This window comes from Dictyostelium discoideum, assembly GCF_000004695.1.
Source record: "Dictyostelium discoideum AX4 chromosome 3 chromosome, whole genome shotgun sequence".
NCBI lineage: Eukaryota > Evosea > Eumycetozoa > Dictyosteliales > Dictyosteliaceae > Dictyostelium > Dictyostelium discoideum.
Genome location: NC_007089.4, coordinates 37,594 through 61,809, shown reverse-complemented (window position 1 = coordinate 61,809; position 24,216 = coordinate 37,594). Strand labels below are relative to the sequence as shown.

Genomic DNA, 24,216 nt, shown 5'->3' with positions numbered 1-24,216 from the left:
TGCTGCATTTTATTTTATTTTTTTATTTTTTTATTTTTATTTTGTTTTTTTTTCCCAAATAATTTAACATTGTCCTTTTAGGAATAAAATGATTTTATAAGATTTAAAAGTTTTTTTTTTTTTTTTTTTTTTTTTTTTTTTTTTCATTTTCATTTTCATTTTTTTTTTATTTTTAATTTTTTTTTTTTTATTTTTTTTTTTTATAAATTCGATTAAAAAAGATGAGTTCAGTCAGCGTACATTATAGCACACATAAAATAAATAAAGTTAGATTTCTAAATAGAAATTTTCATAATGATACATCATTATTTGTAACAGGTACAAATCACCCTGTATTATCGGTGAGTAATTTTTAAACCCAAAAAAAAAAAAAAAGTTTTTTTTTTTTTTTTTTTATCTCGGGAAATATATACTAACCTATATACATGTTTAAACATAAAAAAATATAAAATAAAAAGAAAAATAAGATATCAGTTTGGGGATTAGAAAGTAGACAAAACTCTGATGAAATTGAAGAATTAGCATCAGTACCAATCGATGGTATAGTTACAGAATTAAAAGTTATTGAAATTAATAATAAACCAATGATAATTGGGTCAACATCAAAAGGATCAATTTTTATGTATTCAATTTTTAATTTACCAAATAAATTTGAATATATAGGTTATGATGGTCTTTTAGATAAAAAGTATGAAAATTATAATAATATCAATAATATAAATGACACTTATGATACATGTAATTTATTAAAAGAAAGAATATGGTTTAATAGTAGTAGTAATAATAATAATGTAAATAGTAATAATATAAATAATAATAATTATAATAATAATAATAATAATTATAATAATAATAATAATAATAATAATAATAATAATAATAATAATAACAATAATAATAATAATGGTAGTTGTATAAATTCATTTGATATTAGTTATGATCAACATAGTTTAGTTACAGTTGGTAATGATGGTGTTATGAATTTATTATCAATTGAAAATTTAATACCAATTTATACCAATAGATATATTGATGGATTGAGTGTAAATGTTGTAAAATCAATTACATCCAATCAAATCATAACATCAGGTGAATTGGGTAGATATATTAAATTTTGGGATATAAGATCAAATTCATCACAACCTGTCAAAACAATTAAAACTCAATGTCCTAGAATATTTAGTTTGGCAATTCACAAAGATGAACAACATATCATTGCTGCTGGTAGTTCTGATGGTCAAGTTAATCTTTTTGATATTAGAAATGATTATTCAATTGATCAAAATAAAACTCATAATTCAAATGGTAATTTATTAATAAATAAATAATAGATAATAGATAATAGATAATAAATAAATAATATATTCATAATTAATTATTAATTACTAATTACTAATTTTTAAAAAAGTTTGGGAATTATCATTTAGTAAATCAAATCCAAATCAATTATATTCATGTTCAGAGGATGGATTCATTTATCAATATTCATACAATAAGGATAATTTAGGTGGTGGTGGTATGATGACTTTACCAAATCAAATCAATAATACATTTGATATCTATAGTAAAGAAGTTTCATTATTACAACTTCCAACTTCAATTGGTTCAATTGATTCTTTCGATATTAATTCAAATATAAATCGTTTGATTTGTTGTTCAACTTCTTCACAATGTTTAATTGTAAAATCACTTTAAACAATAAAAAAAAAAAAAAAAAAAAAAAAATAAAGATAATAAAAATAAATTTATTTAAGATCATTTCTTTTTTTCTTTCTGTCATTTCTTTTTTTTCCATTTTTTCTCAATTTCAAGAAATAAAGGTATGGAAACAATCCTTTTTTTTTTTTCTTTTTTTTTTTTTTTTCCAAAAAAAACAAACCTTGGGCCAAATTAAATTAAAAAAAAATGTGTTTGATCGTTTAAAAAATTAATTATTTTATTTTATTTTATTTGATCAATATAACCAATTAATTTTGAAATTAAAGAAGATTTTTTATATTCTTTTGCTAAATTGATAGTATCTTTTAATAGTTTTAATCGAAGATTACCATCACTTAAAATTGAAAATAGTTTTGAAAGTTGTTGAATGATAATATCATGATTATCTTTTGTTGGCCTTCTAATTTCTTTATGTACAAATTTAATAATATTATTAGTTTCATTATTTGGTGTTGTAGTTGTTATTATTGAATTCTTTCTATTATTATTATTATTATTATTATTATTATTATTATTATTATTATTATTATTATTATTATTATTATTATTATTATTATTATAATTTATAGATGATAAAGTTGGTGATGTATTTGGTGTATCATGAGTTGATAAAGAACCATTGGTTGTCGTTGGTATTGTTGATGACGATGATGATGATGTTAATGTATCAATAGTTAATGGTGGCGAATTTGGTCTGAATGGTCTTACAACTCCCGCTATATTCTTATGAGTTGGTGATATTGGTTGTGATATAATCGATTCATTTGATGTGGTGGTAGAAATATTAGGTACATTTGTTGTGGATATTGATGTATTATTGATATTTGGTGGAGTTGGTAATAGGTGTTGATTATTTGGACTCGAAATGGTTGAAGTAGGTGGTGATATATTATTAACAGGTACAGTAGGTATGTTATTATTATTATTGGTAACTTGTACAAGACTTGATGGTATTACATTATTATTATTAACAATTGGTAGTGGTGGTGGTGGTGGTGGTGGTGGTGGTGATGATGATGAACTAATTACAGATGATGTTTGTGTTGGTTGATTTATTGCTAATGATGAAGATAATGGTGGTGGTGATGATATTTGTGTTGGTTGAATATGTATATTAGTAGTAATTATTGATGTGTTAGTTATAGGTGATGATACAGTCGTTGAAGGTATAGGTACTGTGGAAGTTGTTATTGATGCAGTTGTTGGTTGTAATAATGGATTTGTAGATGTTGTTGGTGGTGAGGATGTGATTGTTGATGATGATGATGATGATGATGATGATGATGATGATGATGATGATGATGATGATGATGATGATGATGATGATGATGATGATGATGATGATGATGATGATGATGATGATGTTATTGTTGTATTTGTTGAAGTTGCTGGTGTAGTAGTAGTAGTAGTAGTAGTAGTAGAAGTAGTTGTTGATGTATTTGATAAAGAATTTAATGTTGGTAAAGATGGATAACCTCTACCAGATAATCTTCTTCTTTTATTTGGAGTTAATTTATTTTTACCTTCACCATCAGAAGTTAAATTACCACCTTCATCAGCTTCATCAATTGACATATATCTTTGATTTGATTTCTCTTTTCTATAGGGATTACCAAATAGAGGAGTGTTTGGTTTCTTATCATCATCAATATCTCTTAAAGTTTCACGTTTACCAATAGTTTCATGATAATTACCCATTTGTGATATTGGCAAATGATGTTTTGATTCATCTTTTTGAATTTTCTTTTTAAATATATGATCTTTCATTTTATCTAATTGATTTAATAATTGAACTCTACCAATATCAAATACATTTCTTTGTAAAATATTTATATTTGAAGAACTACCACCACCACTACTACCAGTTGTTGAAGATTCTGATAATTCTTGTGATAACTCTGAATTTTCAGATGTTTCATTATCTTGTTGAATTAATTCTGATAAAATATCACTTGAATAACCTTGATCTAAAATTTGATGAAAACTCTTTTTCTTTGTTGCTAAATTACCACTACCACTTGAACTACCAATTCCACTTGTATTAGAGGAGGAGGATGATGGTGATGATGAGGGTGATGATGGAGATGAATCATATTGTTGAGCTTGTTTTTGTTGAAATTGTTGAAATTGTTGTTGATGAGAGAATTGTTGTTGTTGCTGTTGTTGTTGTTTTGAATTTATAATTCTTTCAGATTCCATCTTTGAAATTGATTGTGATTTTATTTTTTTAATTGTATTATTTATGAAATTTATAAATTGACTATCGATATTATCAGGTATTAAATTTAAAGAACAAAATCTTTTCAAAGCACCTCTTAATGGATTAATATAGTAGGGTGGTATTGATAATAAGTAACCCTCAAACTCTTGTTTCCACTTTTGTGAAGGCATCATTTTAAAGGTTGTAGTTAAATCCTCTAATAAAATCCATAGTCTTGGGAAATTATAAGGAAATACGAATAGATTGACACTATTACCAGCAGAGTTTAAACGTAAACAACCAAATGGTTCACCTTGACCTGAAACTTGTAAACTGTTCATCATGAATACATGAGTACATTGAATTTTATTTGTGAGTAGATATTGTGTCAATGGACATGGTTCCAATTCATATTTATCGAATGGGAAATTCTCTGGAATGTGAGTATCGGCCTCGATGATACTATATCGTATCACTGGATGAGCCAATCTCATCGGTAGTGATAATGAGGTGATATCAGGATAATAACCCTCTGGTATTGGCCAAAACCCAACTTGCTGTCTAACATATAACATCTTGTGCAATGATAATGGTGGTGGTGGTAGTAGTTGTTGTGCTTGTGCTTGTGCTTGTTGTTGGTTTACCAATGGTTCAAAGCTTACAACTACACCACCTTGTAACTTTTGCATTAAACCTTCCACTTGTTGAATCATTGTCTTCATATTGGTTGCAACTTGACATCTACCACCTGTAACATCACACATTGGTGCGATCGCTGGTTCCATGGGTAATGGTAAACTCTTATTACTACTTATACCACCAAATTTCAAAACGATAGAGAATAATCTTTGATCCCATCTGAATGGTTCTGACGTTGGATCACTATTTAAATGAAATTGAGTTTTTGGTAATGTAAAATTTTCAATAATACTAGAGCTGTTGGTTAATGAACTTCCATCAGTCAATAGTATGATGATTGCAGGCTCGATAAACCATGGATTTCTACCTTGGCCATAGTTATCGATTGATGATTGCACTCTAAATTGATTTAAGAAATCAAATGATTTTTGAAGTGAAAATCCTAAATTTGACATATCTTTGGTTTGTAAATTCTTAACTTCTTGTATAAAACTATTGAAATTATCTTTCCACCCAATTTTAACTGCTGTTATTGGATTCTCTTCTGATGTAATCAAAAAGAATCTATCATTTCTCATTGATGCATCTTTTGATCTAATCTTTATAAAATGTTCAATCGCTGCTTTACTACAATCTAATAATGTCATTCCATTTGTAGTTTTTTGTGACATTGATCCACTTGTATCCACAACAAATGTAATTAACATTTTTTAAAAATTATTTTTATTTTTATTTTTTTTATTATTATTATTATTATATTATTATTATTTTTTATTACTATTTTTTATTATTATTAATAATATTATTTTAATTATTATAATTATTTATAATATTTTAATTTTGATTTTTTTTTTTTTTTTTTTTTTTTTTTTTTCTATTTTATTTTTAATCACACACTTTAAAAAAAAAATCAAAAAAAAAAAAAATCAAAAAAATTACACTTATACAAAGATAGATTTAAATCTTGTTGTGTTATTTGAAAAAAAAAAAAATAAAAAAAAAAAAAGAAATAAAAAAAAAATAAAAAAAAATAAAAATAAAAAAAATGAAAAATAAAAAAATATAAAAAAAATAAAAAATTAAAAATATTCATGAACATAAATTTTTGTTTTTTTATTTTTTATTTTTTTTTTTTTTTTTTTTTTTTAATTTCTCTTTAAAACATAACCTGCTAAAAATAAGAGTAATTTCAATAATTATCAAAAAATATAATATATATATATAATTAATAATAATAATATAATAATAATAATAATAATAATAATAATATTAATAGATAGTAATGGCTCATCAATGTAATGATTCTAGTCACTCTCATGGTGTTGACGATGGAATTGAATATTCATTAAATAGATATTTAGATACAGGAACAATTACATGTTTAAATGAAAAAGTTAAAGGTTCAGTTAGACATATTTTTAAATCATGGGAAGATAGACATGACCTTAAACATGTAATGTATTATTATTATTATTTTTTATTATTTTTTATTATTTTTTATTATTTTTTATTTATTTATTTATTTTTTTTTTTTTTTTTTTCTCAAAAAATAAAGAAAATAAATTTCTAATATAAAATAAATAATTTTTTGTTAAAAAGTTTGTTGAAAGTTGTGACGATGAAGAATTAATTATAAATATTCCATTTGGTGCAGTAACACAAATTAAATCAATAATAATTATTGGTGGCGATGGTGGTTCTTCACCAAATAAAATGAAAGCATATATTAATAATAGTAATATTGACTTTGGTAATATTAATTCATTTGCATGTACTCAAGAATGGAATTTACATGAAGATTTTGAAGGTCAAATTGGTTATAGTACAAAGTAAGTTATTTTTTTTATTTTATTTTATTTTTTTATTCAATTAGAAATTTATATTAACACATATTTTTTATTTTATTTTTCTTCAAAAAAAAAAAAAAAAAAGACCAACAAAATTCAATAATATAAATCATCTTACACTTTATTTTCCATCAAATTTTGGTTCGCCAACTACCAAAATTTATTTCATTGCATTAAAAGGTGTATACACAAGTGCTAAAAGAGAAATTGTAAATACTGTATATGAATCAAAACCACAATTACAAGATCATAAATCTGATATTTTCAATGGTGTATCTCATGACCTTTCTTAAATAAATTATTTTTAAAAAAAAATAAAAAAATAAAATAATAAAAATAAATAAAAACAAACATTAAACATCAAAAAACAATAAAAAAAATATAAAAAATCAAAAAAAAAAAACCCACGAAGATGACTTTTTTTTTATATGGTTTAAAAAATCAAAAAAAAAAAAAAAAAAAAAAAAAAAAAAAAAATTTCTTTTTAATAAATTGTCTCACCACGCACATACACATTTCGCTTTTTGTTTTCAAAACATACCATAGTATTTTATTTTTATCTCAACATATATTCTCATTAATTTTTTATTTTTATTTTTAATTTTTAATTTTTAATTTTCAATTTTTTAATTATTATATTTTTTTTTTAAAATTTTTATTTTTTTATTTTTTTATTTTTTTTTAAAACAAATATTCTCACCACCAAAGTTAACTTTGTAATTATATCAATCTCTAAAAATTTTTTTTTTTTTTTTTTTTTTTTTTTTTTTTTTTGTATGCTTTATAATGCATTTACAAAAATATTCACAACCATAGTATATTTACTATCTATTATTTATTATTATAATAATAATTTATTTTTTAAATAATTAAAACAAAAACAAAAAAAAAATAAAAAAAAAAATAAAGATAAAAACTAAATAAAAGAAAAAAAAAAAAAAAATAAAAGAATAATCAAATGTACTTTTTTACACCTCCACAAAAGAGAACACTGAAACCAGTAGTAGATAGAGTACTACAACAACAACAACAACAGCAACAACAGCAACAACAACAAAGTTTACCAAAATTTCAACCATTTGAAGTTGAAACCTATTCATTAGAGGATGAAAAATATCTTTATAATATTTCATATTGTAAGTTATTTATTTTTTTATTTTATTTTCCTATTTTTTTCAATTAATTATTAATTTCCATCTATTTTCCAAAAAATAAAATAAAAATAAAAAAAAAAAAAAAAAAAAAAAAAAAAAAAGTTTCAAAAGAAGAGATTAAATTATTATATGATTTATTTCATAGAATTAATTTAGATTTAGATGGATTTACAGAGAATATTATTTATCAAACATTATCATTTTTAGTACATATACCTAGTGGAATTGAGGAATTATCATCATTATTCTATAATGAGGATGTTATATATAGAAAAGAAATTAATAGTTCTCATCGTTCAAATCAATCATTTAACCATAGTAATAGTACAACACCATTAAATACAACTAATAATAATATTAAAAAACCAACAACTACAACAACTACAAATAGTAATAATATAAATAATAATGGTAATGTTAATGGTAATAATACAACCAATTTAGATGATATTTTAAATAATCATAATGATAATTATTCAAGTGATAATTCATATTTACATAATATATATGATGATATTTATGAAGATGAAGATGACGAAGATGATGAAGATGATGATGATGATGAGGATGAAGATGATGAAGGTAAAGAATTTGAACAAGATGATGAAGATGAATCGACAATATCATCAATGTCATTAAAAAATTCTCAAGCAAAACGTTTATCAAAAAAAATGAATTCGATTGATTTGAATGTGGATGAAATATCATCGACACATAATCAGAATCATCAGAATCATCAGAATCATCAGAATCATCATCATCATACTACTACACATATGATTGAAAAGAAAATTACAACAACAATTAATAAAATTAAACAAAAGATATCAAATGAATCATCAGGATTATTATGTGAAGTTGTTGGTGCTGGTGGTGCAGGTACTGAAGGTGCTTCATCATCAACAACAACTACAACAACCCTATCAAATGATTTACAAACTAATGAATCAATTAAATTTGTTGAAGATGAAAAACAACAATTAAAACAACAATTAAGAAAACAACTTTTAAAAGATGGAAATCATAATAGTTTAAATAATATACTTTATGATTATAAACATCCAAATGATATTAATACACCAATTGAAGAATTAACTGCAGCAGCAACAACCACAACTACAACAACTTCAACAACCACAACAACAAATGATCATCAAAATTTAGAGAAAACAATTATATCAAATAAAACTATAAAAAAACTTGAAGGAGTTGAAACAATAAAAGATACTGTAGAATTAGAAAAACAACAACAAAAACAACAACAAACATCAAATGTAACAACAGCAAAAGTAAAAGATACAATATTATCATCTTCACCTAAAACAACAACAACAGCCACAACAAATAATAATAATAATAATAATAATAATAATAATAATAATAATAATAATAATAATAATAATAATAGTTATAAATATAATAGTTATTTAGAAAGTAGTAATATTAGTAATATTAGTAATGCAAGTTATACAGATAAACCAATGGATGATGAATATTATTATGGTGAATACGATGATGAAGATGATAGTAAACCACCATCACAAGAAAAGATTGAATCTATTAATCTTTATAGATCACAATTTTCAATTATTCGAGATTGTAATCTATGGGGTGGTAAAACTTTAAAAGAAGATGAATTCGATTATATTGATAGTTCTTCTGAAATACTTAAATATCGTATGATCATAAAATATATGGTAGAGAATCTTTTTTCATACATTCGAAAGAGATATAATCTAGAGGCAAATAAGAATCCATCCATCATTCATTTGATTGAAATCATCTCAATTATGACTAGAGGTACATTGAAAGAGAAATCGGAATTGGTCTTTAAATTGGTTAGAAAGAAATCAGAGGGAGTTGTATATAAAACAGAGTTATTGGAGATGATTCAAGGCATTGATGCCCTAACCGTATTGAATGTATTTGGTTTAGGCTCAATTGGTACACCCGATGAAGTGGTTAACAATATCTATAGAGAGGGTTTAAGTACAGTCAATTCAATACAACGTACACCATCATTCCCAAGATCGGATTCATTCTATCAGAAATCAATGTCATCGGAACAACCCTTCTTTAAGGATACATCATTGGAGATGAAAGAGTTTATAAAGAGGTCCGTTTCAAACTCTGATATACCGAGATGTTTTGGTTTCTTTGATTTGATTTATCTATGTTATATAAAACCCATTGAAGATTATTTAAAATCGAGTATAAAGTATAAACAAGCTTCAGGTTATCTTTACTATGAAAAGTATTTAGGTATCATTAAAGCATACTCATTACGTTGGTTCGAAGTTAGATCTGGTTTTTTAATTGGTTATAAAAGATTGTTTTCAAAGCCTTCCAAAGTGATTTGTCTCTTTAAAACCAATGTTAAAATCATACCAAAGGAACATCCTAAACATCATATGAAATTGAAATCACTATTTAAGGGTTCACTAAGTAAACAAATCGATGGTAATAAGGAAGCAACCGATTTCGTCCTAAGAAGATTCGATGATACCGAGCAAACATTTATTTCATTAAGTTCTCATAGAGCTTCGAATTTTGTTAATGCAATTAGAGAGAATAGTAAAGGTTCCTATAGGTATCATTCATTCGCTTCACCACAGGAGGATATTAACGTTGTTCCTTACATCAATGGTAGCACTTACTTTAAAGGTGTCTACAAGGCATTGAAACATGCAACCAGTGAAATCTATATAGCAGGTTGGTGGATCTCTCCAAATGTTTCATTAAATCGTACTGCAACGAGTAAAACACCCGATAAATATCGTTTGGATAGTGTATTGATGAAGAAAGCAAGTGAAGGTGTGAAAATCTATATTCTAATTTGGGATGAAACTATGATTGCAATGGATTTGGGTAGTAGAGGTGTAAAGAGTTTCTTTGAGAAAATGCATCGTCGTAATATTAAAGTGATCAGACATCCACATATGTTACCACTCTATTGGTCACATCATCAAAAGGTTGTGGTTGTCGATCAACGTATTGCTTTCATTGGTGGTTTAGATCTTTGTTTTGGTCGTTACGATAATGAATACTATTTCGTTAAAGATAATTTAGAAATTAATTTCCCTGGTGCTGATTATATCAATAGTTGTATTGCTAAACCTGTAAATAATTTGAAAGATTGTTTAGTCGATAGAAATACTCAACCTAGAATGCCTTGGCATGACGTTTCAATCTCTTTAGATGGTAAAGCTGCTCGTGATGTCACTTATAATTTCATTCAACGTTGGAATCATGCTAAAGATTCAAATCGTGATTATAAAAGTTATCCATATCTTATAACTTCTTTAGAAACACCTTTAAATATACCACATCCACAACCACCAACTCAATTTTTACATCCAAATACAAATATTAATAATAATAATAATAATGCTAATAATAATACCAATAATATTAATAATAATAATAATAATAATAATATAAATAATTTAAATTCAAGCACGAATACTACAAATAATACAAATAATACTACCACTACTACAAATAATAACAATTTAAATACAAGTACAAATATGTTACCAATTAATAATAATAATAATAATTTAAATACAAGCACAAATATATTACCAAATAATAATAATAATAATAATAATAATAATAATAATAATAATAATAATAATAATAATAATAATAATAATAATAATAATATTAATAATAATAATACTACTTCTACCACTACCACTACAACAACTAATAATAATTTAAATTCAAGTTCAAATAATTTAAATTTTAATATTAGTGGTGAAATTCATAATAATAGTTTACCACATCAATTAAATAATCAACAACAACAACAACATCATCATCATCATCATCATCATTATCAACCACCATTACCACCACAACAAAGAGGTACATGTAAAGTTCAAATAGTTAGATCAGTTTGTGGTTGGTCAGCAGGACAAGTATTAGAGAATTCAATCTATAAGGCATATTTAAATTTAATAAATTTATCACAACATTTCATATATATACAAAACCAATTTTTCATATCATCAGTTGGATTCACTCAACCAAATAATCAGATTGCATTTGCAATCTATAAGAGAATTGAAAAGGCAGTATTATTGAATCAAGTGTTTAGAGTGATTCTATTGTTACCAGTACATTGTGAAGGTGATATCTATGATGTTGACACCCAATTAATTATAAAGTATACAGAGAAATCAATCACAGGTATAAAGACGGAACTTTTGAAAAAGTTTCCAGAGATGGACATCGATCAATACCTATCGATCAATTCCCTCAGAAATTGGGATGCCAATGGTGATATCATCTTCACCGAACAAATCTATGTTCATAGTAAAGTTTTAATAGTGGATGATAAAATCGCAATCATTGGTAGTGCCAATATCAATGATCGAAGTTTAAATGGTTCAAGAGATAGTGAAATTTGTGCAATCATTGAAGATCGTGATTTAGTCGATAGTAGAGTGAATGGATTACCCTACAAAGCTGCTAAATTTGCTCATAATCTAAGATGTAATCTTTGGGAGTATCATTTGGGTCTCATATCGAACCCTGATCCTCTCCTATCCGATCGTATCAAAGATTTAGTCATCGATAGTACCTATCATGATATTTGGAGAAATATGGCTCAAAGAAATTCTGCTATCTATAAAGAAATATTTGGTACCACTATCCCCGAGAATTGTACTAAAACCTCTCAATATAATCGTGGTTCTATCAAATTAACAAGTGAAGCTTTAGAAACTTTATGTGGAATCAATGGTTTCTTAATTGAATATAATACTTCAATGTTATCTGAACTTGAAACCCCAACTTCAATTTATTCTGATATTATTACCTCAATGAAACTATTCCTTTAAAAAAAAAAAAAAAAAAAATAATAATAATAATAATAATAATAATAATAATAATAATAATAATAATAATAATAATAATAATAATAATAATAATAATAATAATAATAATAAAAGAATATATGTAATAAATAAAAAAAATAATAAAATGTTTTTTTTTTTTTTTAAAATAAAAAAAAAAATTTTAATACAGTTAACCATTTATTTAATTTTATTTTGATGTTTTGTAAATTTACACAAAAAAAAAATCAATCTAAAAATAGATTTTTGGAGACCGTCCAAACAATTTTGATTTTTGATTTTTTTTTTTTTTTTTTTTTTTTTTTTAATTTTTAATTTTTTTTTTTTTTGAAAAAGCAAAACGATGAGTCAGAGACTGGTTTTTAATATTAAATCACATGAAGAGTCAATACGTGATCACTAAAGATTTTCTATTTTTAATTAATTTTTAATTTTTTTTTTTTTTTTTTTTTATTTCGGCAATTAAACTTTTGGAAAAGCCTAAAAAATAAAAAAATAAAAAAAAAAAAAAAATAAAATTCACACTTTTTTATTTTATTTTATTTTTTTTTTTATTGCATTTTTTTTTTTTTTTTTTTTTATTATTTTATTTTACTCACACAAGTAATTATATAATATACATATACATATAAAATGGGTTCAGTATCAGGTAATACACCATTAAAAGAAGTTGATAATGAAATCTTTGAATTAATGAATAGAGAAAAAGATAGACAATTTAAAGGTTTAGAATTAATTGCCTCTGAAGTATGTTTTTTGTTTATTCATTATTTTTAATTAAAAATAAAATCTAATAATTTTTATTTTTTTATTTTTTTATTTTTTTTTTTTTAAATAGAATTTTACATCAAGAGCAGTTATGGAAGCATTAGGATCACATTTTACAAATAAATATGCAGAAGGTTATCCAGGTTCAAGATATTATGGTGGTACAGAAGTTGTTGATGAATTAGAAACTCTTTGTCAAAAGAGAGCATTAAAAGCATTCCGTTTGGATGAGAGTAAATGGGGTGTTAATGTTCAACCATACAGTGGTAGTCCAGCCAATTTCGCAGTTTACACAGCATTATTAAGACCACACGATCGTATAATGGGTTTAGATTTACCATCAGGTGGTCATTTAACTCATGGTTATCAAACCGATAAGAAGAAGATTTCAGCATCATCAATCTTTTTCGAATCAATGCCATATCAAATTGGTGCTGATGGTTTAATCGATTATCAACGTTTAGAAGAGAATGCATTATTGTTCAAACCAAAATTAATCATTTCAGGTGCATCTGCTTATCCAAGAGAATGGGATTACAAGAGAATGAGAGCAATCGCCGATAAAGTTGGTGCTTATTTAATGTGTGATATGGCTCATTACAGTGGTTTAGTAGCTGCTCAATTATTGGATTCACCATTCGATTATTGTGATGTTGTCACCAGTACCACTCATAAAACCTTAAGAGGACCACGTTCAGGAATCATCTTCTTTAGAAGAGGTAAAAGAGTCGATGGTAATGGTAAAGAAATTGAAGAGTACGACATTGAATCAAAGATCAATTTCGCAGTTTTCCCATCACTCCAAGGTGGTCCACATGAAAATGTTATTGCTGGTGTTGCTGTTGCTCTCAAAGAAGCCGACTCTCAAGAATTCAAAGAGTATGCCCTTCAAGTTAAAAAGAATGCCGCTGCCATTGGTAATGCTCTCATGAACAAAGGTTATAAATTGGTTACAAATGGTACTGACAATCATTTAATTCTTTGGGATTTAAGACCAAAGGAACTCACTGGTAATAAATTTGAAAAAGCTGCCGATATCGCTAATATCACCGTCAATAAAAATGCCGTCCATGGTGATACCAATGCAATTTCACCAGGTGGTATTCGTATTGGTTCATCTGCTCTCACAAGTAGAGGTTTAAAGGAAGCCGATTTTGAAAAGATTGCTGATTTCCTTGATAGAATCGTTTCAATCTCTCTTGAAATTCAAGGTCGTGTCGGTAAGAAATTGGTTGATTTTGTTGTTGAAATTAATAAATCAAAAGAATTATTAGATTTACGTAAAGAAGTTGAAGAATTCTCTTCAAAATTCACTTTACCAGGTATTTAAATAATAAGGTAAAAAACTTTAAAAAAAAAAAAAAAAAAGTAAATAAAAATAAAAAACAATCAGATCAAGTGTAATAAAATGTTGATTAATTTCACTTGTGTAAATAAATAAAATAAAACAAAAAATTGTTTTTTTTTTTTTTCTTTTTTTTTTTTTTTTTTTCTATTTATTTTAATATTATAAAATTATTAATATTTTTAATAATAAATAATTAAAGGGAGCAGTAGTTAATATTTTTTTATTTTATTTTATTTTATTTTATTTATTTTAATCATCAAAGAAAGAAGGTCTATTCATTACATCTGAACCAGTTCCATAAGAAGAGAGGACATCTAATTGAAGGTATGGTACCAATATTTTACCTTTTGAAGATACAGAGATAGTAAGAGTTTGAGGGATTTCAATTGAACCTTTTAAAATTGTATTTGAGATTTCAAGTAATGAAGGATCGATTGGAGTGATTATATAGTAATAACCATTTACCATATCGATTGAACGAATTAAACCCAAACCAATACATTGTGAAATTAAAGGTGATTGATTAATGATCGTTGGTAAATTATTACCAACTTTATATGATATATATTTATAATTCTTTTCAGGATCTTCATCGATACAAATTCCAACTAAACTTGCATTCAATGCATACATAGTTTGACTTGGTGGTACATTATTGGTTAAAATTTTAACTTTTAATTCTTTCCATGATACTTGATAGGGTGATTGATGTGATAATGATCCTTTACTCTCTAATTTAAAATAACTTTTAAACATTAAATTTCTAATTTCTGATGATCCCAAATTAAAAATTGGTTTATATATTGATTGACTAAAATTATTAATACTATTAATTGAATATAATTTTGTAATTATTGTTGTTTTTAAATTTTTATTATCATCATTATCATCATCACAATCTTCAAATAATTGATTAATACAATCTTGAGAAAATGTAACAGTACTATCAAATCTATTAATAAAATTATTTAAATTATCATTTAAATTATTATTATTATTATTGTTATTATTATTATTATTATTATTATTATTATTATTATTATTATTATTATTATTATTATTAATTAATTGGACTATTGATGTTGGTTTAAAATATTTTATAATTTCTTGAGTTAAATGAAGACCTAAACTTTTTAACCAACCGTTTGTATTTAAAATTATTGGTATATTTGGATATTGTTGTTTTATTAAATTACAACAATCAATTAATTGAAATGATAAATTTAAAAAATATTCTGGATTATTCTTTGGTGATGTATCACCAAAGAAATAAGATTTTAATGGATTATTTTTACAATGAGTAAATGGTGGTCCTAATAATGGCGAATTTATAATATCAATTGACATTATACCACTTGGTGTAAATTCAGTTTGACCTGTATCAGTTTCAATAAAAATTATATGTGTATACCTTTTTTTTTTTTTTTTTTTTTTTTTTTTTTAAAATAATAAAAATAATACAAAGAATTAATAAATTATATTTTAAAAAATATATATAAATTATTTAATAATATACATACTTTTTTAAAAGTTTGTTAATTAAAATTCTATTAAATGTACTTTTACCAACATTTCTTTCACCACAAGTTAAAATTGATAAACCATTATTATTACAATGATCATTATATAAGAATTGAGTATTTATTAAATTTAACCATTCATTTGGTATTGTTAATAATTGAGTATTAAAATCTGGTTGATATAATGGATAAAAACCTTTTAAAAGTTTAAATGAATCAATGATTTCAATCTTTTTCTTTGTAAACATTTTAGGATTTTCACAATGATCATCTAAAATCTTTAATACTATAATTGATGAAATTGCTAATGTTGGTTCATCAATTTCAATTTGTTTTTCATTCTCTTTTAATTTATTTTTAACTAATTCTGGTATTTTAATTAATTGATTTTCTATTATTTCTTTTAATGTGTATAATTTATTATTACTATTATTACTTGTAATTGATAAAGTTGGTGAACAAAATGGTGAATAAATTGGATAGTATGTAGTAGATTGTGGTGTAATTGTATATCCATAAACTTCTACCGATCCAATTATTGAACGTGCTTGAATAGTACCATGGAAATAAATGGTTTCATTTTCTTTGAAAATTAATATTAATTTATCGCTTCCCAATTGAAATACTTTATTCTTTGTTTGAAAATTACTTAATGTTTGTTGTAATATTTGATGTTGTATTAATGTACCTGTTTTAATTGGTTTATAATTCCTATAATTATTTTTTTGATTATTATTTTGATTATTATTATTATTATTATTATTATTATTATTATTATTATTATTATTATTATTATTATTATTATTATTATTATTATTATTATTATTATTATTATTATTTATATTATTATTGTTTATATTATTATTATTATCATTTTTATTAATTTCCATTTTAAGAATATTTTACTAAAACCAAAACTGTGAACAGAACGAAAATATCTCGTAAAAAAAAAATGAAATGATTTTTTATATTTTCTGATAATTTTTATTTTTTTTTGAAAAAAAAAGTTTTTTAATTTTTTTTTTTTTTTTTTTTTTTTTTTTAATTTTTTTTTTAATTTTATTAATAAATTTAATTTTAATTTTTTTTTTTTTTTTTTTTTTTTTTTTAAAAACCTCAATTAAATAAAATCTAATAATCTTATTTGATTTGGTTCATTGTTGTATTTTTATAAAAAATAAAATAAAATTTAAGATCAAAAAAAAAAAAAAATAGTTAACACCACTGTGATATTAATCACACTTATATAATACATACAATAAAAAAATGTCTTCGCCAGACAAAGGTAAAATTACAAACTATTTTACAAAAGTGAAATCACCAAGCGACATCAGCAGCAACGAAAATAATAATAATAAAAATAATAATAGCAATAATAATAATAATAACAACAATAGTAATAAAAGAAAACAAATTGAAAGAACAGATACAATTGTAAATAATACTCAATTGGATTATATATCGAAAGAGATTGAATCAAATAAGAATAATAAACCAAAAATAGTTCAAAATGATGAAATTGAACAAACTCAATTGATTGATGATAATTTACCAAATCAAAATGAAGTAAAGAGATCAAAAAGTAGTAATACGACAACGACGACAACAACAACTTCAACATCAAATATAAATAATAATTCAAATTCAAATTCAAATATAGATAATAAAATGGAAGATATTGATGATTTTTTATTAGAAGAACAACAGAGTAATACTATATTTTTAATACCATTAGAGGGTGAGAAATATGTTGATGTTTGGAATTCAGATTATGTAAAGTTACCATGTTCAAAGAATAATGTTTATAAAGCTACTGTTAAAACCACAAGTAGACAATCGAGTGGTTTAACACAAACTACACTCGATGGTGGTTATGCGATTGAAGATGAAATAAAAACAGTTACAGAGGTTAGATATTTAAGTAAATGGTATTTAATTAATACGATTTTATCAAATCCAATCAAAAACTCTGAAGCATTTGAAGAGGCAGTTAAATCATACAATCAAAGAAGTAATTGGGATTTCCAAGGATTACATGATTTCTTTGAAACTGAATTTACAGAGAGTGAAACCAATGAATTTTTTAGCCAAACATTACCAAAGATTATAAAACTTGCATTACAATTACCATTTTTATGTGCACGTCCAATACCATTATTAAAGAGTTCAGTGGATCGTGAAATCATTTTATCACAAAAACAAGTTTCATCCTTATTGGCTAATGCTTTCCTTTGTACTTTTCCACGTCAAGGTAATATAACTTCAAATAATAATAACAATAATAATAATCATTATCGTAGAGGTGGAAATCAAGATAAATTCCCATCAATTAATTTCCATTCATTATTTTCTGGTAAAATGATTCCAAGTAGAGCAGCGAAATTAAAATGTATATTTCATTATTTTAAATGTGTAACCGAAAAAACACCAACTGGTACAATATCATTTCATAGACAAGTTTTCGATGAGAGTGAAATACCCGATTGGGAGAGATCAACTGCAACATTAAGAGATTTAACTTGTTTTACAGAGGGCACAATCGAGGATAATGGCATTGGTATGTTACAAGCTGATTTCGCAAATAAATCATTGGGTGGTGGTGTTTTAGGTTATGGTTGTGTTCAAGAGGAGATTAGATTCGTCATTAATCCAGAGTTGTTAGTATCTTGTTTATTCACATCAATCCTACAAGAGAATGAAACTGTTATCATCACTGGAAGTCAACGTTTTAGTAAATACACAGGTTATGGTGATAGTTTCCAATGGAATGGTCCATACATTGACAAAACACCATATGATCAAATGGGTAGACGTTTAACAAGTATCGTAGCTATGGATGCCATAAAGTTACCACATGGTGGTAATAGTTTTCAACAATTTTCACCTTCTGCTGTGGAAAGGGAATTAAATAAATCATTATGTGGTTTCTTTGATAGAGTCTCCCTAACCATTCCACCACCTGTTGCAACTGGTAATTGGGGTTGTGGTGTTTTTGGTGGTGATAAACATTTGAAATCAATCATTCAATTAATGTCTGGTTCTCAAGCTGGTCGTGATTTAGTTTACTTTTCATTTGGTGATCAAGAATTTACTGATGAATTAACTCAAATGATTAGTTTTCTTCATTTAAAAAAAGTTACTGTTGGTGGCCTCTATAAAGCACTTTGGGAATATTATAAATTAATTTCACATACAAAATCAAACTTTAAATTATTTTCTTATTTAGATGCTCATTTTTCATAAATAAATAAATAAATAAAATAATTATTTTTTTTAAAACTTTATAAAATTATTATAATAAATTACTTTTTATTTTGTTGTCTTTTAAATAAACAAGAATCAAATATAAAGGAACACATTTCTTTTTCTTGCAATGGGAATAAACAACCCTCTTTTGGACACATAAATAAAACCTCATCTAAACTTATATATTTTGCTTTTAATTTTATATTGCATTCCTTACAAATCATATTATTTAAATTTGGTAGGGGTTTTTTAATTTGTTTTTTAGGTTGTTGTTGTTGTTGTTGTTGTTGTTGGAGTTGCTGGAGTTGTTGAAGTTGTTGTTGAGACTGAGGTGTCATATTAATTGTATTAGTTTGATTTGGAGAAAATGGTGATATTAAAGTTGTTTTTGGTTGTAAAAATTGAAAAGATTGTGGTTGTTGTTGTTGTGGTTGATGATAAAATTGTATTGGTAAAGTATTTGATAAAATATTTGATGAAGGAGAGGGCGATGAAAATAAAATATCAGAACTTGGTGAATAAGATGTAGATAATGTTGAAGATGTAGGTTCAAACCAATTATGATTTTCATTATCAATTAAATTAATTTGTTTTATTGGTGATAAATGTGTATTATTATTATTATTATTATTATTATTATTAATAAAATTATTGTGGTGTTGATATTGAAAATGAGGATTTTTTAATGGTGATAGATGGTGTTGAGTAAAACTATCATCATCTATCCAATTTGTTGCATTACTACTACTACCGCTATTTATATTGATACAATTATTGCTATTACCATTTATTTTATTATTTAATATATCATCTTCTTCACTTTTAGATGGTGAGTATGGTGATTGAAATAATGAATGTTGGAATTGAAATGTATCTGCATTTTCATCTAACATTGGCATTTGTGTTTTTATTATCTTTATATTTTTTTTTTGTTTTTTTTTTTTTTTTCTTTTATTTTTTATAAATTTAATTTTATATTTAGAGCACTTCCAAATAATAAAATTATAGTATTATATTATGTTAATAAATGTAGGAAATCATAAATGAATAAAAAAAAAAAAAAAAAAGTTAAAAATTTTTTTTTTATTTTGTGGAAATTTTCAGAATTAAACTAAAAACGTTTTTTTTTTTTCTTTTCTCAAGGTTTATTTTCATATTTTTTTTTTTTTTATTTTTATTTTTAAAACGGAAAAATATAAACGATTTTTGAAATTATTATTTTGCATAATTATTAAAAATTAAATTTTTTTTTTTTTTTTATTGTAATTCCCATCCCCAAAAAACAAATAAAAAAAAAAAAAAATTGTAAAGCATAATAATTTCTTTAATTTAATTTAAACTATATATTATTTATTTATTTTTTCTTTACTTAATATATATTTTTTTTAATTATTATAAAATATCTGGAGAAATTAAAAAATAAAAAAATTTCTTTAATTATTTTTTTTTATTTTTTTGTTTTAATAAAAGAGTTATTTTACAGTTCCCCAACAATTTATAATTATAATCTAAATCCATGTTTATTTAAATCCACAAAAATAGAAGAATTTTTAATATGTAGTTGTAACTGGTGTTATTCTTTTCTTTCCAGTTAAAGTTGTTGACTGTTTTTGAGTAGATAGTACTTCTTGGGTAGTTCTAGTGATTGGTTTAGTTGGTATTTGATTTCTTTTATGAATAAATAGTTCTATTTCATTTGGTAAATTAAAATTATAAGATTTTTTAAAGAATTGTTGTTTTTCTCTATGACTGATAGGTTGAAGTGATCCATCACTAATTTCATGTAGTTTCAATGATATATAGGCAATAGTTCCATCAATTGAACAAACAAAAAATGATAAACCATCAGGACACCATGAAACATCTTGTATTGTATTTTTAAAAACTTCTTTACAAACCATTATAAGTTGAGGTGGCGATCTCTTAATACTATTATTGGTATTGGTATCGGTAGTAGTAGTAGTAGTAGTAGTAGGTGGTGATAACCATAATGAGAATGTTGAATCAACACTTCCTAATAAAATTAATGAAAAATAATTATTTGAATTATCTTTAAATATAATTGGAGAACATTTTGAAACTGAAACTACATCCGTATGGCCTACCAATTCAAAGGTGTCATCATTACCATCATCATTACCATCATTACCATCATCATTACCATCATCATTACCATCATCATTACCATTGTCATTATGATTACCATAATGATTATTTATAAAATTATCTCTACCTATTAATATAGCTGAATGATTATTTTTATTAAAACCTTGAGTTGATATAAAATATTTAGAATCTGGTGTCCAACTTGATCTTAAAAAGAAAGATTTTAAATCTAAACCACCAACAACATCTTTAATTACTTTTTCACAATTCCAATTGATAGTATTCCAAATACATATCAAACCATCTGATTGTGAAACCAAGTATTTACCCATTGGATCCCATGTAATTCCATTTATAAACTTTTCTTGTTTTTCTAACTTTTTTATAATTCCTAAAATAAATAAAAAAAAAGTTAGAATAACAAGAATTATAAATAAAAATAAATAAATAAATAGTATAAAATATATAGATACCAAATTTAGTAGTTTCCCAAATTAAAATTGTTTTATCTAAACTACAAGTAGCTAAAAATTGATTATCTGCTGACCAAATAACATCGGTGATATCAGCACTATGACCTTTAAGGCAAACTATACTCGTCCAAATCTCTGGTGTATTTGCTGATTGAAATGGTGAAAGTGTCCAAACTATACATTCTCTATCATCTGAAACTGATGCTAAATATCTACCATCTTTTGACCATTTGATACTGTTAATTGATTTTGAATGTGCATAATTAATTGAATATAATAATTTTGGTGTTGGTGTTGTTGTTCTTTTGTTGCTTGTATCATCAGCATCATCTTCCATAATCTCATCGGATATTGGTTCAATATTCCATATTTTTATATTTGAATCTCCTCCACATGTAGCTAATCTTTTACCATCAGGGTGCACATCAATTGAAAATATTGGTGTTCCTGTATCATAATGTTAAAAAAAAAAAAAAAAAAAAAAAAAAAAAAAAGATTAAAACATTTTCTAATTTTATGTTTTTGTTTATTTTTTATTTTTTAAATTCTATTTACCATGATGATCGACCCAATAAGGTTTTACAATTATCATTGATATTGCTACTTGCAAAAAATGATTTGAAAAAAAAAAAAAAAAAAAAAAAAAAAAAAAAAAAAAAAAAATAATTTAATTTTTTCATTTTTTTTTTCTTTTAAAAAAACACCATCCAAATCCACTAACTCACCCACGATGCAACACCACAATAGAAATGAAAATCGAAATAAATAACAACTGTAATAAAAATGAAATTGATATTTCTTCAACTATTAATTCATTTAAAAGACCAGTTATTTTTTATGTACAAAAAGAGATTATAAAAAGATTATGTGATTATATTAATAAAGGAAATTTTAGAATTGGTAAAGATACACTTGAAAAGAATTTTATTGGTAAAAAAGAATTTAATACCTTATTAATTAATTATGTTACAGTATGTTGGGATTGGTTTAAGACTGTATCAAATTTTATTCATGTTTATGTTTCACCACCTTTTCAAAATTTAATTATTATATCATCATCATCATCATCATCATCATCATCATCATCATCATCATCATCATCATCATCATCATCATCATCATCATCATCAGTACCTTATTCCTCCTACTCCTCATCAATAATTGATAAAACAAATTCAAATGAATCTCAATATCAACCAATTGTTAATAATCAATCAAAATATTTTATATTTAAAAATAATAGTAATAATATTAAAGTAATAATATTGAATATTATAAAAACAACACATAAAATTTCTTATCCCAATCACAATGATAGTAATAGTAATAATAATAATAATAATAATAATAATAATAATAATAATAATAATAATAATAATAATAATAATAATAATAATAAAAATAATAGTAATAATAATAATAATAATAATGAATATAATATGACAACAATAAATGATATTAGAAATATAAATTTATTATTACATATATTTAAAAGAGTGAAAACTTTAAATATTATAAGTGATGTTGATATTTACTTTGGAAATTCAATCGATAGAACGACATTATTAGATCTTATCAATTTTCAATGTTTCACAATATTTAGAATGGCATTTAAATTTACAAAATTAACATTACCAAATCAAAAATATAAAACTTTTTATGATAAAGTTTTATTATCTTTGAAAATAGAACCATTTAATAATAATAATAAAAATAATCAAAATAATCAAAATAATCAAAATAATCAAAATAATCATAATAATAATAATTTAAATAATGACGATAGTAAAAAAAAACATAAATTAAAAAAGGTCATAAAATTAACAAAAGAAAAGGTACTTTATAATTATAAACAAAACTTTCAACCTCCATTTAAAGATATGGATTTATTTTATCACAGATTCGAAAATGATAATTTATTTGAAAGATATTTTAAATTTTCACCTTGTAAATCTAATAACAATAATAATAATAATAATAATAATAATAATAATAATAATAATAATAATAATAATAATAATAATAATAATAATAATAATAATAATAATAATAATAATAATAATAATAATAATAATAATAACAAAAGTTACAATAATAATAATAATAATAATAAGAATAGTTATTTTAAAAGTAGACAAATGAAAACTTTAAACTCAAATTTATTATATTTTAAAATAGGTTTTTTTATTTTTTTTATATTATTTTATATATTTTTTAAAAAATAAATAAAAAAAAAAAAAGGAAATAAAATTATCTCTTTGCTTCTAATATATATTTATCAATTCTTACTTTCTTTTAATTTCTATCTAAAATCTTTTTTTTTTTTAATATATC

General features: G+C 23.7%; 10 protein-coding genes across 10 annotated transcripts; 6 read left to right on the top strand and 4 right to left on the bottom strand.

The window, feature by feature from the left end:
• Nucleotides 1–221: 221 nt before the first annotated feature.
• Nucleotides 222–1,695, top strand: nup43 (WD40 repeat-containing protein; the record flags this gene model as incomplete). The annotated part of the gene is made up of 3 exons (XM_636938.1): nucleotides 222–341; nucleotides 459–1,305; nucleotides 1,409–1,695. 3 exons carry the CDS (start codon nucleotides 222–224, stop codon nucleotides 1,693–1,695), a joined length of 1,254 nt encoding a protein of 417 aa, XP_642030.1.
• Nucleotides 1,696–1,941: 246 nt separating this feature from the next.
• Nucleotides 1,942–5,265, bottom strand: ints6 (type A von Willebrand factor domain-containing protein; the record flags this gene model as incomplete). The annotated part of the gene is made up of 1 exon (XM_636937.2): nucleotides 1,942–5,265. The coding sequence occupies one exon, from the start codon at nucleotides 5,263–5,265 to the stop codon at nucleotides 1,942–1,944; it is 3,324 nt and encodes a 1,107-aa protein (XP_642029.2).
• A 575-nt stretch (nucleotides 5,266–5,840) lies between these two features.
• On the top strand, nucleotides 5,841–6,698 carry DDB_G0277951 (UPF0424 family protein; the record flags this gene model as incomplete). Its single annotated transcript, XM_636936.1, has 3 exons — nucleotides 5,841–6,011; nucleotides 6,158–6,387; nucleotides 6,491–6,698. 3 exons carry the CDS (start codon nucleotides 5,841–5,843, stop codon nucleotides 6,696–6,698), a joined length of 609 nt encoding a protein of 202 aa, XP_642028.1.
• Nucleotides 6,699–7,363: 665 nt separating this feature from the next.
• On the top strand, nucleotides 7,364–12,406 carry pldC (phospholipase D1; the record flags this gene model as incomplete). Its single annotated transcript, XM_636935.1, has 2 exons — nucleotides 7,364–7,541; nucleotides 7,662–12,406. The coding sequence occupies 2 exons, from the start codon at nucleotides 7,364–7,366 to the stop codon at nucleotides 12,404–12,406; spliced, it is 4,923 nt and encodes a 1,640-aa protein (XP_642027.1).
• A 648-nt stretch (nucleotides 12,407–13,054) lies between these two features.
• Nucleotides 13,055–14,519, top strand: shmt1 (serine hydroxymethyltransferase; the record flags this gene model as incomplete). Its single annotated transcript, XM_636934.1, has 2 exons — nucleotides 13,055–13,168; nucleotides 13,260–14,519. The coding sequence occupies 2 exons, from the start codon at nucleotides 13,055–13,057 to the stop codon at nucleotides 14,517–14,519; spliced, it is 1,374 nt and encodes a 457-aa protein (XP_642026.1).
• A 267-nt stretch (nucleotides 14,520–14,786) lies between these two features.
• Nucleotides 14,787–16,947, bottom strand: nol9 (NUC156 family protein; the record flags this gene model as incomplete). Its single annotated transcript, XM_636933.1, has 2 exons — nucleotides 14,787–15,948; nucleotides 16,058–16,947. 2 exons carry the CDS (start codon nucleotides 16,945–16,947, stop codon nucleotides 14,787–14,789), a joined length of 2,052 nt encoding a protein of 683 aa, XP_642025.1.
• A 376-nt stretch (nucleotides 16,948–17,323) lies between these two features.
• On the top strand, nucleotides 17,324–19,300 carry parG (poly glycohydrolase; the record flags this gene model as incomplete). The annotated part of the gene is made up of 1 exon (XM_636932.1): nucleotides 17,324–19,300. One exon carries the CDS (start codon nucleotides 17,324–17,326, stop codon nucleotides 19,298–19,300), a length of 1,977 nt encoding a protein of 658 aa, XP_642024.1.
• Nucleotides 19,301–19,359: 59 nt separating this feature from the next.
• Nucleotides 19,360–20,202, bottom strand: DDB_G0295839 (hypothetical protein; the record flags this gene model as incomplete). The annotated part of the gene is made up of 1 exon (XM_002649118.1): nucleotides 19,360–20,202. One exon carries the CDS (start codon nucleotides 20,200–20,202, stop codon nucleotides 19,360–19,362), a length of 843 nt encoding a protein of 280 aa, XP_002649164.1.
• A 651-nt stretch (nucleotides 20,203–20,853) lies between these two features.
• On the bottom strand, nucleotides 20,854–22,474 carry DDB_G0277941 (WD40 repeat-containing protein; the record flags this gene model as incomplete). The annotated part of the gene is made up of 3 exons (XM_636930.1): nucleotides 20,854–21,800; nucleotides 21,883–22,329; nucleotides 22,438–22,474. 3 exons carry the CDS (start codon nucleotides 22,472–22,474, stop codon nucleotides 20,854–20,856), a joined length of 1,431 nt encoding a protein of 476 aa, XP_642022.1.
• Nucleotides 22,475–22,631: 157 nt separating this feature from the next.
• On the top strand, nucleotides 22,632–24,107 carry DDB_G0277939 (hypothetical protein; the record flags this gene model as incomplete). The annotated part of the gene is made up of 1 exon (XM_636929.1): nucleotides 22,632–24,107. One exon carries the CDS (start codon nucleotides 22,632–22,634, stop codon nucleotides 24,105–24,107), a length of 1,476 nt encoding a protein of 491 aa, XP_642021.1.
• Nucleotides 24,108–24,216: the final 109 nt, after the last annotated feature.